Source organism: Oncorhynchus kisutch, linkage group LG13 (genome assembly GCF_002021735.2).
Source record: "Oncorhynchus kisutch isolate 150728-3 linkage group LG13, Okis_V2, whole genome shotgun sequence".
In the NCBI taxonomy this organism is placed as follows: domain Eukaryota; kingdom Metazoa; phylum Chordata; class Actinopteri; order Salmoniformes; family Salmonidae; genus Oncorhynchus; species Oncorhynchus kisutch.
In genome coordinates this window covers 62,747,525-62,761,774 of record NC_034186.2, presented here as the reverse complement: position 1 = coordinate 62,761,774, position 14,250 = coordinate 62,747,525, and the positions used below count along the sequence as shown (strand labels likewise).

Sequence of the window (14,250 nt, the reverse complement as noted above, 5' to 3'; positions counted from 1 at the left end):
CAGCAATGATATATGTACAACAATATTGTCAAAGCAGTAACCACAACTCTCTCTCTTGTGCTGCTTAGATTATTGTTGACGATATCTGGCTAGCTGAATTGTAACATGCTCTTGATTTCTGATAGAACATTTTTAAGTGTTTGTACTAGTGGGTTGTGTGTGTGTGTGTGTGTGTGTGTGTGTGTGTGTGTGTGTGTGTGTGTGTGTGTGTGTGTGTGTGTGTGTGTGTGTGTGTGTGTGTGTGTGTGTGTGTGTGTGTGTCTTTATTGTAATGACAATCTTTAAACAGCAGGGGGAGACTCTGTTTTGGGAGTTGGATATGATGAGTGAAGTGGAATAAGCAGCACTGTGGCCCTCAGCAGGATGATGTATGGCCAAGTTGATGATTTAGGCATTCCACACTTGAACTGAACTTGGGTACAGCTGGTGTTCTTGTATGTGTGTTATTTCTGTCCTACTAATCTCTGGTGGACAGACGGACGTCTCATAACTAGTATCAAGAATCTGATGCAATTACGCAATATTTAAATTCTGGGTTTCAGAGATTACTGTCCTACTAATAAGCCCGACCAAAGAGCAGTATGCACCATCACACTTTTTGGAAAATGTAACACACCCATATACGTAACATTTTATGTATTCTTGTCTGTATATTGTTTAATAATAAAAAAAACGAAAAGCAAGGGAGACAAAAAAATGCCCTACCTGCCCCTCCAGACTAAGTCCCTGATTTAAGACCCTCTGGGTTGCCAGATTCCTCCGAGGTCCTTATCACGGGGAGTTGCCAGATTGTGCCCGCCATCCCAACTGATAAGAAATCCCTTTGATGTCACAGGGACGTGGCTGTGATTTTGATGATCAGCAGTTCATTGACGCAATGACATCATCGCCTCCGACTCAGATGGCCTGTTAGAGACAGACAGCTGCTGGCCCTGTTTGACGGAGCTATTTCTGGTCTGTGACAACAGCCATCGTGTGTGTGTGTGTGTGTGTGTGTGTGTGTGTGTGTGTGTGTGTGTGTGTGTGTGTGCCTGCACACGTGTGTGTGTGTGTGTGGTGTAACCAGGTATGTGAGGTTTGTCCACACCCTTGGTGCTGTATGTTTAGTGGCTACTGGACTCCAGACCATAAGACCGAGATGAACGGACAGACAGACAGAAAAGAGACAAATAAGAGAGAGTGAAAGAGAACAGAAGAGTGAAAGAGAACAGTAGTCAGAAAGAAAAAGACTGAGCTCACTTCTCCAGACCTTTCCTCTCTACAGCAGTTATGATCTCTCTCTCTCTCTCTGTCTCTCTCACTATAACATGTGACGTCTCAAGAAGTCAGCATGTGGAGGAGTCTACTTTGGAATGTAAATCAGTGTACTTCTGCTGTGTGTCTACAGGACTGTCTGTATTCCTACTGACCTCAGTGTTATACAGAGCTGGCTGAGCTGGCTCTATATGTTAGACAGAGACATCTGGTGGCTTTAGATTAAGCCCAGTACTCTCATAATGATAATATGTCATGTCTTTCAGACTGGAGGGAGCTGAGAACAGAAACACATTACAAGATCACAAGTCTGTTATTCATATACTCTTAGAAAAAAGGTTTATTCGGCTGTCTCTGTGGAAAGGGTTCTAACTGGAACAGAAAGGGTTTAACCTTGAGCAAAAAGGGTTTAACCTTGAGACAAAAAGGGGTCAAGTTTTTTTCTAAGAGTGTACCTGTACAAATGTGTCTTATACTACTCTGAACAAAAATGTAAACACAACATGCAACAATTTCAAAGATTTTACTGAGTTACAGTTCGTATAAGGAAATTGAAATCAATTAATTAGGCCCAAATCTATGGATTTCACATGACATGGGTTGGCCTGGGTGGGCATAGGCCCCCACAAAAGGGCTTTATTACAGAAATAAATACTCCTCAGTTTCATCAGCTGTCAGGGCGGCTGGTCTCAGATGATCCCACAGGTGAAGAAGCCGGATGTGGAGGTCCTGGGCTGGCGTGGTTACAAGTGGTCTGCGGTTGTGAGGCCGGTTGGACGTACTGCCAAATTGGAGGTGGTTTATGGTAGCAAAATTAACATTCAATTATCTGGCAACCGCTCTGGTGGACATTCCTGCAGTCAGCATGCCAATTGCACGCTCCCTAAAAAACTTGACATCTGTGGCATTGTGTTGTGATAAAAATGCAAATTTTAGAGTGGCCTGTTATTGTCCCCAGTACAAGAACCGCCTGTGTAATGATCATGCTGTTTAATCAGCTTTTTGATATGCCACACCTGTCAGGTGGATGTATTATCTTGGCAAAGGAGAAATTCTCACTAACAGGGATATCAATTAATTTGTGCACAAAATTTGAGAGAAATACGCTTTTTGTGCATATGGAACATTTCTGGGATCTTTTATTTCAGCTCATGAAACATGGGACCAACACTTTACATGTTGAGTTTCTATTGTTGTTCAGCGTATGTTGAGTAGGAGGAAGTTATGTCTGTAGATAGACACGACCCTCGCTTAAGAGCAAACACATCTGGACAACATGTGTCTTGGTTTTGTTGGTGTGTGTTCACTGTGTCCCAGGGGAAGTGTGTGTGTCTCACTATGTTTAACAGTGAATGTACTTAACAGTTTTGTGTACATTAAGAAAAATGTATTAGTATTTAATAACTCTTGGCCAAAGTCACTATTTTTCCTTCAATCCCTCATTCCCCCTCTTTTTTCCCCGCTCTCTCTCTCCATTAGCTCAATCTCTCTCTTTCCCAACTGGGCAGTTACTGCTTCGGGTGGCAGGATTGCATCAGCAAGCTGGCTTTTCTCCTCCACTATCCCTCTCTCCCCAGCCCCCTCTCTCTCTCCGTCACTCCACCCCCACTCCTCCGTTCATTTGTCTCAATCCCACACCATTTTCCTCCCTCAATGCCTCCGCTTCTCTGCGTATTCTCTCTCTCTCTTGCACCCCTTTCTGCTATTCTTCCCTGCTGTCCCTTCTACAGTCCCCTCTCCATTTCTCTCCCTTTGCTTTTCTCTTCACCCTTTCATATCCCCTTCTTCCTCCATCTTTCCATCATTTTCTATTCTCCCTCCCATTTTCAGTGTCTGATAATCTCTCTCCGCTTCCTCTCTTCACCACTCTTTATCCCACCCCTTCAACCTCCCTCTTTCCAACTCTCGCTCTCTTTTCCACTTTTATCTGCCCTATTCCAAATGTCCATTCTGAGGTAGTGGGAGTTTTTAAACAAACTGAGGCAGGCAGAACAGCGGATATGAAACTCATAAAGAAGCCTGCGGAGGTCCAGAGAGTATTAGCCAAGCAAATATACCCTGCCTGATTAAAGCTGCTCACGTCTCGCACCACAGCCGTTACATATCCTCTAATATCCTATCATACCAACATGTTCACTACTAACTGCTCTTAGTCTCTCTCCTCTGTCCATTCCCCACCATCACTCTCTTTATCTCTCGCGGTCTTTGTTTTTCCATTCATCATATCGGAAACTCTTATGCGAAGGGTGATGTCATGTTATAGATGCTTATAATTGTTTATGAGGACTCTTTCGCTAAATGACGTGCTCCTCTTTTCTGTTTTGAAAGGGAATACTGTTGCCCTCTTATCACGCTGTTACACATTTTCTCATTCTCTAACACCACACACACACACACACACTCTCTTTCTCTCACTCACTACATATTGTGAGGCGTTGTTGTCTCCCTCACAATAACTCTTCAGAGGGTTAGTGTATGACAGTGTCACTTAGTGACTTGTGTGTGTGATGTTGGTTGACTATGCTCAATAGAAGTATTGTACAATTTCCAACACCTGTGTGTTATATCATACCACCCAAGTGCCGCCAGGCATCGCACGCACACGCTCACACAGACACACGCATGCATGCAGTCTCTCCCACACACACGCACGCATGTACGCACACGTGTGTGTGTGTGTGTGTGTGTGTGTGTGTGTGTGTGTGTGTGTGTGTGTGTGTTTGACAATTGGCAATTGGTATCAGATGAGGACTCATGAAGAGAAGATGACGACCTGAGAAGACGGAGGAGGAGCTGGAGAGGATCACAGTGGAGAAGGAAGGATGCAGATAGCCCTCAACTGAACCAGAGAAGAAGAAAGAGAAACAGAGAGTGATAATACATAGTGCATGCTCAGAGAGGTGGAGACGGGGAACGTCCAGTAAAGTAGAAATTGTGTTGAAAGCAGAGGGACTGAAAACGAGTGGGAGGATGAAGAGGCAAGGTCACACAGGCACAGTCCTGTTAGAGAGAATGAATGGTGTGATATTGCAGTTTGTTGGACCGAGTTGTACAGAGGTCCATTGGCTGTGGGTGCATGGTTGGGCGTTTTCCTCTCTTATTGCTCTCTAAATGTAGCCCTGGGCCACTCTCCTTATTTAACCTCCCCTTCTCCCTATTTTCCTTCTCTCCATCTTAACATGCCCTCTATCCCTTTACTATTCTTCTCTTTTCCTTGTTCTATTCCCAAATACATTCACCTTTACTTTTTACAGTCCACATTTTACCTTTAAGGCATCACCTCCCAACAGATGGTATCTCTCCCATGCATTTCCCAAATGGGAGGTTTTCATAATTATGTTTTTGCCACGTCAACAGGCAAACTCACATTATGTGGCTCAAGTAGCACAGTTTAATAATTGAGGTTTCAAACAACTATAATCTGAATTGTGCTGTAAATGTACAGTAAAACATTTGGGGCCACCATAGACTGTACATGGGCACAACTCATTTAGCTAACCCCTAAATATGAAGCCTAGGTTTACACTCCGAGAAACCTTCACCTCCAGAGGTGTGGTTCAAAAAAAATATAGCCACAATCTGATTATTGGCTTTTCATTACGTCTCTTTACCCAGTGGGCGGGTTAAGTACTCAATACTCATCTGTGGTTGGTGAAAAGAAGGAAAGGGGGTGTTTTGATCTGAATAGCTCCGCATTCAGAGGCGCGGCTTAAAAATGTTCGCTCCTCCTTCAGAGTGCCGAGTCCGAATTTCCTGCATGAGAAACGGTTCAGTTGCTCGTCGAGGCAGGCCCGTACTCACACATATGGAGAAAAGTTAACCGATTCGCCTTCCATGCGCTATTATCTGACGTCGCCTGTTCCACTGGAAATGTTAAACTGGGATTTTATCTTCGTTTAAGAAAACATTGTAATAAAGTGAAAGAGAAGGATTGGAGATCACCTTTGATTTAAATTGAGGATCAATCTCTGTTGATCCCGTCCTCGTTATGTCCCGTGTCACTGAACCGCTGCCAAAAACGCGTCAAGAGAGAATGAAAGAAATCAATTTACGGGTGAGTTTGAATCGTCATATGGATATATAACTGTTCAATAAAGTATTCAATAGCATAGATAATACATTTGCATTTTCAATAACAATTTGTTAAAAGGTAGAAGGCCACTAGTAGCCTATATCAATAGTTCTGTAACATGGGTTATTCGGACATGTATAATAGCCTACATGTGTTTATTATATAAATACATAATGATGTCTTTACAGTAAAATACAGCAATGACTTGGAAATCCCCCATTTACTCATTCCGGGTATACCAAGATGAGTAGGGGAAACGAGGGGGCTCCCTTAGACTCCTGCTTTGTATGGTGGCACCTGGCAATGTAATGAAACAACCTTTTTAATAATGATTTAGACTACTATTAATGCTAATGATTTTGTCTACTTTGTCAATGTTTGTCCCGCCCGTTGCATATCATAGAAAACCGTATCGCTTGGCAAAAGGGTTGCATAGTGCGGCACAGTAGCCAAAGCTTGAGACCTCGAACACGTTGTCCGAGATAGAGGAAATAGTTTGGGGGAGGGGGGAAAAACCGCAAGTGTGTGTGTGTCTGTCATTGGTCTAGTCATGGACTATACGAAATATTACGGATCAATAATATGTCGAACAGTAATTGCAAAATGATGCAGTTACGCTATTAGACACATGACACGTATTCAAAAAGTTATATTGTGCAACTGTTTTCTGAGAGAGACCGTTGCAAATGCTCTATAACGGTATACGTCAAAGAGATGCCTATAGCTTATTCTTATAATCATTGTATTTGTTATAACGTCTCCCGGGCTCTGTTGTCTGTCTTCGCCATGTGATTTGGTTGCTGCAGCATGATGATAACGATATATTGTTTCTGTTTCGCAGTAATTGTATCATGCACTCTGAAAGTGACAAGGGTGGATGGACTATAGCACAGTTGTGGATGTGTGTTGCCACATATGCTGCGGAGTACTAGGTCAGACACTGATACTGACATATCCACATTTCCATAATAGAAGTATGTTTATTGAATCTTTACCATGGTTGTTGTCAAAAAGTAGTTTCTTAATAGCACCTTTCCCCCCCCCCCCCCCCCAAGAGTGTATCTAGAACCTAAAAGGGTTATTTGGCTGTCCCCATAGGAGAACCCTTTGAAGAACCATTTTTGGTTCCAGGTAGAACTCGTTTGGTTCCAGGTAGAACCCTTTTGAGTTCCATGTAGAATCCTTTCCACAGAGGGGACAGCTGAAGAACCCTTTTGGAACCCTTTTTTCTAAGAGTGTATGGCATGGCTAAAAGATCAGAAGGTTGAATGTGTTTGTGTTAGTTTACAAATCACTTCTTGTCTTGTGTATCTGAGTTCTACTAATCAAGTGTGGTCATGTTGTTTACTGTTCACTTCTCTTTCCCAGCCTTCTCTTCTGCACCACTTTGGATCCAGATCTGGACCAGGTCTTAGCTTTAACAAAGTCCTCTGAGTATAATTTTATTTTATAGTCTTAGAACATGGTAATAGTACATATCCTTCCTCTCTCCTATAGCCTGTCTCCCCCCCTCCCCGCTGAGGGTGTGGATAACCTGTTGGCTTTGTGTTCCTGGTTTGTGACAGGTTATACAGGTGTAATATGATCCTCTTGCTTTATGCCTATCATTATTGCAGCAGTTTTAATTCATCATCTTACTGCTTCCTGATCAGAAGGTAAAATGTGTGTGTGTGTGTGTGTGCAGTGAATGTGTGCTACTATCTCTGTGTGATGTGTACTGTGAGGTTGGTTTGTGTGTATTCTATGATACCTTATCTCACTGCTTTGTGTGTGGTTGAAGTCAGAGCTCAGATGTTTACAGGGAAGTGTACAGTTCCTATGGAAACACAAGTGTCAATGTAGTTCTGTCTTGCGTAGCCTTTTGTTTGGTCAAACTTTAATGGAGAAGGCCACAAGAGAAGGATTTGTTAGAACAGGATAGTGGAGAAAGTACAGCTGTTGTGGGCATAGATTGTAAGACCCAACCAAGTAGTCAGAAGTCCAAACATATTCACCAATGGCAACATTACTAACTAAAATCACATTGTGTGTGTGTCATTGTGTTGAGGGGAAATGTTAGTGGGTGATGCCCACTGAGTCAGAGAGGTTAGAGTGAGGGATTTCTGTGTGTGCATGCGTACGTATTTGTTTGAATGTGAACGTGTGTGTGTGTGTTCTTCGTCTGACTGTGGGATTTCAGCCTTTTGGCCAAAGCTAATTTAGCATCCCAGTGCCGTGACCTCCACCCCCACTAGAACAAGCAGACCCAAACACACATGCCAGCAGATGTGACTGGTGGAAAGGCATCAGGGCTGGCATGCATAGTCACACGGAGCCACATGCCAATACAAACTCGCAGTGCCAGACAATCACATATGAAATACTCCAGGGCTCAATGTCTACACATACACAGACAAATGCACACACACACACTTCTGGACTGTGTATATGTGTGAGAGAAAGAGATTTGGCATTGGCATACATTTAGATTAGGCAGAAATCCCATGTTTCATGCATTTCACAACCCAACCCTTTCTCTTCTCTTGGGGGTTCCATTGCTGTTCATTGGACCCTATGCACCCCAGCAAAGTTGCACATCATTGGGTAGAATGTGGGGCAGGACAGAGCAGGGATTGTGATATATACAGCCCTGGGGGAAGATGAGAGAAAGAGAGGGGGTTTGAGTGAAATAGATGGAATTGGAGAGGTTGGGAAGGGATAGCGGACGATAGAGAAAGATATTGTGCCTGTGTGAGAAAGAGGGAGGAAGCTCTCTTGTCAGTTGTCACAGGGTCTCCATTGTACCAGTTGGGGAATGGCTCTGACTGGTGGGCTTTTCCCACATTATCTCTCCCTCATTGCTGTGCCAATAACTCACTGCACACCTAAGTTGCTTTAGATATATTCTATATATTTAGGGCTTTCCTATTGCCGAATCATATATCAGAGTTTTAAATCTGTCTGGAAGACTAATATTATGAGATGTGTAGTTGACGTAGGCTGAAAGTGTCTGGGTGAGTCAGAAAGACAGGAGATGAGTCAGTCCTTGCCGTATATATCTGTTTGAGACAGGCGAGGAGTGTCTGTGTGATCAGCCTGTTGTATTCTCATTATGTGCTCTAGTGGTCGGTGCCTCCAGGAAAAATAGCTAGGAGTCTAAATTGAAGACCTACACTCTTAGCATTGCACGCATGCACACACACACTCCAGTTGTCAGACTGACACAGTGCGCTCTGTCCTTAAACCCAAGGCCATAAACTCCGTAATCTTAAAGAAGCCTTTTCCTGATCATGTGACCTCAGAAACCTGCAATCTGACCCCCCCCCCCCCCGGTCTGCCAATATGACTTATGACCTGTAACCAGAGGTGGGACCAAGTCATTGTTTTACAAGTAACAAGTAAGTCTCAAGTCTTAGCACTCAAGTCCCAAGTCAAGACAGTCAAGTCTCAAGTCCTAAACTTTGAGTTTTGAGTCCTAAACAAGTCATAATGTGCTCTTCACCAAATGTAATACCATTTCATATTTTTAACAAGAGTAATAGTTAGTATATTACATTTATGCAAATCATGAATGCTTTTAAATATATATATATATTTATTTATTACTTTCCAAATAAACATTACATTTCCATTGAAATATATGGGTAGCCATGAGAAAGACCCTCCCCCCAATAGTGATCGACTATCGAGGATCGCTATGGGGCGCAATCGGGCGATGTAGGCTTGGACACAATCGCCCAACCTTGTTTTAGGATCAGCAGTAACATCAGGCAGGATTTAGGCTACCAACTGCCTTGCCAGTTATAACTCAATGTTCACATTCCCGCACTGACTGACTGTGTGGAGGCTCATTGATTTAACGTTACGCTAGCCTACATGATACACTGTATATAGCTGTCGGCTATATTAACCACGACTTACCGTTCTTTGTGCAGTTTCAAATGTCGAACAAAGTTGGAAATTGTTGCGCCTCCCGCATGTTTTGCAAGTTGCAATCCGTTTTGTTGATACAGCATCGTCTTTATATCCGAAAATAATAATTTTGGGTATCATCTTTCCAAGGGCTCCATCTGAATTCACCTGCTGACGTTCCTCTGCACTGCCACGCACAACTTTTTCTCAGCTGGCACAATTTGATTGACTGCTGTCCGATTCAAACTGTAATTTGTTAAATGAAGAGTTGATGCACTGCACACTTTTTTAATAGCATCATTTTAATATTTGGGCTTGGGGAGGGTATCAAGTCAGTTTGAGTCAAAAGGCTCAAGTCCAAGTTAAGTCATGAGTCATTCGTGTCAAAGTCGAGTTGCAAGTCATCATATTTGTGACTCGAGCCTGACTCGAGTCCAAGTCATGTGACTCAAGTTCAAACCTCTGCTTGTAACCATTCCTTCTTCAGATCTGCAGCCCAATGAGGGGAGACAGATGGAGACCATTGAATCACAATGGATAAAATATTTTTAAAACTAAGGAGTTGATGATAAAAAAAATTGTTACAGCAAATCAAGTCTGACATTTTAAAGTAGAAAGCACTAACTTTAAAAGCCTTTTTAAACCTCATACACTACACGTTTGGATTTCCTGATGTGCAGGAAAATTCTTAGCAACAAAAGAATGATCAAATTAAGATCCCACATCTGTATGTGACATGCTGAAAGACAACAATTAAAGTGGGGAAGCAAGTGAGCGGATGTCATTATGTACTCTTAACCTGTTGCGACGTATCCGGGATCCTATTTATAGCCTCAAGCTCATTACCATAACGCAACGTTAACTATTCATGAAAATCGCAAATGAAATGAAATAAATATATTTGCTCTCAAGCTTAGCCTTTTGTTAACAACACTGTCATCTCAGATTTTCAAAATATGCTTTTGAACCATAGCTAAACAAGCATTTGTGTAAGAGTATTGATAGCCTAGCATAGCATTAAGCCTAGCATTCAGCATGCAACATTTTCACAAAAACAAGAAAAGCATTCAAATAAAATCATTTACCTTTGAAGAACTTCAGATGTTTTCAATGAGGAGACTCTCAGTTAGATAGCAAATGTTCTGTTTTTCCAAAAATATTATTTGTGTAGGACAAATCGCTCCGTTTTGTTCATCACCTTTGGCTACGAAAAAACCCGAAAATTAAGTCATTACAACGCAAACTATTTTCCAAATTAACTCCATAATATCGACAGAAACATGGCAAACGTTGTTTAGAATCAATCCTCAAGGTGTTTTTCACATATCTATCGATGATAAATCATTCGTGGCAGTTTGGTTTCTCCTCTGAAGAAAATGGAACGCGCATGGACCTGAAGATTACGCAATAATTTTGACGGAGGACACCGGGCGGACACCTGGTAAATGTAGTCTCTTATGGTCAATCTTCCAATGATATGCCTACAAATACGTCACAATGCTGCAGACACCTTGGGGAAACGACAGAAAGTGCAGGCTCATTCCTGGCGCATTCACAGCAATATAAGGAGACATTGGAACACAGGGCATTCAAAATCTGGACCATTTCCTGTATGAAATGTCATCTTGGTTTCGCCTGTAGCATTAGTTCTGGGGCACTCACAGATAATATCTTTGCAGTTTTGGAAACGTCAGAGTTTTTTCTTTCCAAAGCTGTCAATTACATGCATAGTCGAGCATCTTTTCGTGACAAAATATCTTGTTTAAAACAGGAACGTTTTTTACCAAAAATTAAAAGAGCGCCCCCTATCTCGAAGAAGTTAAAACCCAAAATATATAAAATATGTTTTACCTAATCAAAGCGGCATGTAGACTTCATTCATTAAGGTTAAATGGTGACCTGTTGGTTCCATTCATGCTATTTTATAGGGGCCCAGTCCTAGATCAGCTTCTGTTTCAGACAGTGCCATAGAGAGGCCATTCTTCAGTGCAGACTCATAAAGTGGACATGCATCATATGTCTGCAGGCCCAGGAATAAGGAGTGCCCAGTTAATGGGCCTGAACCGCTCGGTCATGTGACAAAACAGACCATACACTGTACAACATACATGCACGCTAGAGGTCGACCGATTAATTAGGGCCGATTTCAAATTTTCATAACAATCAGAAATCAGTATTTTTGAGCGCCAATTTGCTATTTTTTTTACACCTTTATCTAATCTTTTTTTAACTAGGCAAATCAGTTAAGATCACATTCTTATTTTCAATGACGGTCTAGGAACAGTGGGTTAACTGCCTTGTTCAGGGGCAGAACGACAGAGTTTCACCTTGTCAGCTCGGGGGATCCAATCTTGTAACCTTAAATATTCCAATGCAATAACGACCTGCCTCTCTCTTGTTGCACTCCACAAGGAGTTACGCGAATACAGTAAACCAAGGTAAATTGCTAGCTAGCATTAAATGTATCTTATAAAAAACAATCATTCATAATCACTAGTTATTTACACATGGTTGATGATATTACTAGATATTATCTACCGTATCCTGCGTTGCATATAATCTGACTGAGCATACAAGTATCTGATTGAGCGGTGGTAGGCAGAAGCAGGCGCGTAAACATTCATTCAAACAGCACTTTAGTGCGTTTTGCCAGCAGCTCTTCGTTGTGCGTCAAGCATTGCGCTGTTTATGACTTCAAGCCTATCAACTCCCGAGATGAGGCTCGTGTAACCGAAGTGAAATGGCTAGCTAGTTAGCGCGCGCTAATTGTCGTTGTGTTGCTGGTTCGAGTTCAGAGAGGAGCGAGGAGAGGGACGGAAGCTATACTGTTACACTGACAATACTAAAGTGCCTATAAGAACATCCAATAGTCAAAGGTTAATGAAATACAAATGGTATAGAGGGAAATAGTCCTATAATTCCTATAATAACTACAACCTAAAACTTCTTACCTGGGAATATTGAAGACTCATGTTAAAAGGAACCACCAGCTTTCATATGTTCTCATGTTCTGAGCAAGGAACTGAAACGTTACCTTTCCTACATGGCACATATTTTACATGGAACATATTGCACTTTGTTTTTGCCTTATTTAAACCAAATTGAACATGTTTCATTATTTACTTGAGGCTAAATTGATTTGATGTATTATATTAAGTTAAAATAAGTGTTCATTCAGTATTGTTGTAATTGTCATTATTACAAATAAATAAATAATCAGCCAATTAATCGGTATCGGCTTTTATGGTCCTCCAGTAATCGGTATCGGCGTTGAAAAATCATAATCGGTCGACCTCTAATGCACGCACACAAAGTTCTTCCCATGAGGCTAAGGCCTGTTTTAACACTCAAAAGTGTGCCCACACACACACTTTAACACCCAACAGAGACATAATCACACACACATGGACACACCATCTCACCTTCTGTCGACAGATCACACACACACACACACACACTGTCATTGTGGTCACCAGTGTGTGACTGCACCTGTGTAAACAGTGTTGCTTTAGGGGGCTGTTCTCACAGTCAGCCTGGTAACGGACAATGGGTTCACCTCACAGCAGCTGACTAGACTGGTAGGGGAATGGACCAATCCCATGGGGAGGAAGGAGAGAAAGTGAGAGAGAAGGAGGACTAGAGATTGAGGAAGAGGAGAGCGACAGGTTTGATTGGCTACTCAGCCACATAGCTCCAGCCAAACACCATGTTCCCCACTAACGTTTCTTCTCTACGGTCATAGAGCAGTGGAAGACTTCCGTTTGAGTTATCAGGATAGCGAGTGATTACGAAAGGGGGACAAAAGAGAGGGAGGAAAGAAAACATTTAGGAGAAATAAGGATAGGTGGAGGGGTGCTTAGTAGTATGTAGGTAAAGGACTTTGTATAGGGGGTTTGGGTGTTGCAATAGCTAGCATTTTATTACAGTTGTTTTCTTTGGAGTCTTAGCATTGCCTTTGTGAAACCCCTACTAGAGGTGACTGAGTGGGGGTCAGGGGTGGAACCCAAACTAACTAAAGCCAGAGTCACAGGAAGTGAACTCATCAGAGAGCTTCTTAAAACAAACATCCTGTGTGAACCTGATGACTCAGTCAATAGCCCCAGTTCCCCCCTCACACTCCCCCTGAGTGGCTGCTAATGGGTAAAGTCTGCTACAGTAATTACCCAAGAGACTGAAATACTGTAGCTTCATCACAGTATCCTGGCTTTCATAAACACTGATTTGAATAGAAGGATTACTAGTGAAAACCTATCTAGTCATACCTATCAGGGGAAAATGCACAAAAGGAGACTATAAATTAGGGCTGGAGTCAAATATTGATATAATTTTGTCCAAAATGTATATTGCGATATGTAACTACATAGATTTTTCCCCCGATCACTAATATAAATTAATATTAGTGCATAGCCTGTAATGGCTCTCTCTGACCATGCTGAAATGACTGTCAAGGCATAGATAGTTATCACATCTGGAGCTGAAAGGACCTGGCCTACCATCTGAGCTCGGTCTCCTCTCTCCTCCGTCCTCATCACAGACGGACAAAAAGGCACTCTTCTATCAGGGATCATCATTTTGAATTGAAGAGGTGCACTAAACTGGAATATACTTCAGTGAAAACAGTAGTAACCCTAAATACCCAGATACCTCTGTTTAGTAGGCTAAAAAAGACCAAGAGCAATTCCATTTTATGTTTTGTCCTGCGGTCACCGACAACAACGAGACAGCCTATAGGGACCTGGCCGTGTAGTGCCAGAACAACAGCCTCTCACTCAACGTGATCAAGACAAAGGAGATGATTGTGGACTACAGGAAAAAGAGGACCGAGCTCGCCCCCATTCTCATCGACGGTGCTGCAGTGGAGCAAGTTGAGAGCTTCAAGTTCCTTGGTGTCCACATCACCAACAAACTAACATGGTCCAAACACACCAAGACAGTTGTGAAGAGGGCACGACAAAACCTATTCCCCCAAAAGATTTGGCATGGGTCCTCAGATCCTCAAAAGGTTCTACAGCTGCACCATCGAGAGCATCCTG

At 42.3% G+C, this 14,250-nt stretch overlaps 1 protein-coding gene across 4 annotated transcripts in view; it reads left to right on the top strand.

Moving 5' to 3' along the window:
• LOC109903561 (rho guanine nucleotide exchange factor 2) overlaps nt 1-14,250 on the top strand; it is a 57,325-nt gene that overhangs the window by 13,161 nt on the left and 29,914 nt on the right. The window contains exon 1 of one of the 4 annotated variants that reach the window (XM_031786858.1): nt 5,000-5,308. The exons of the other annotated variants lie outside the window; for them this stretch is intronic. Coding sequence (XP_031642718.1) covers nt 5,243-5,308 — 66 coding nt within the window. The 5' untranslated portion in view covers nt 5,000-5,242. Of the gene's footprint in view, nt 1-4,999; nt 5,309-14,250 lie in introns of those variants that run through there. 4 annotated transcript variants of the gene reach the window in all.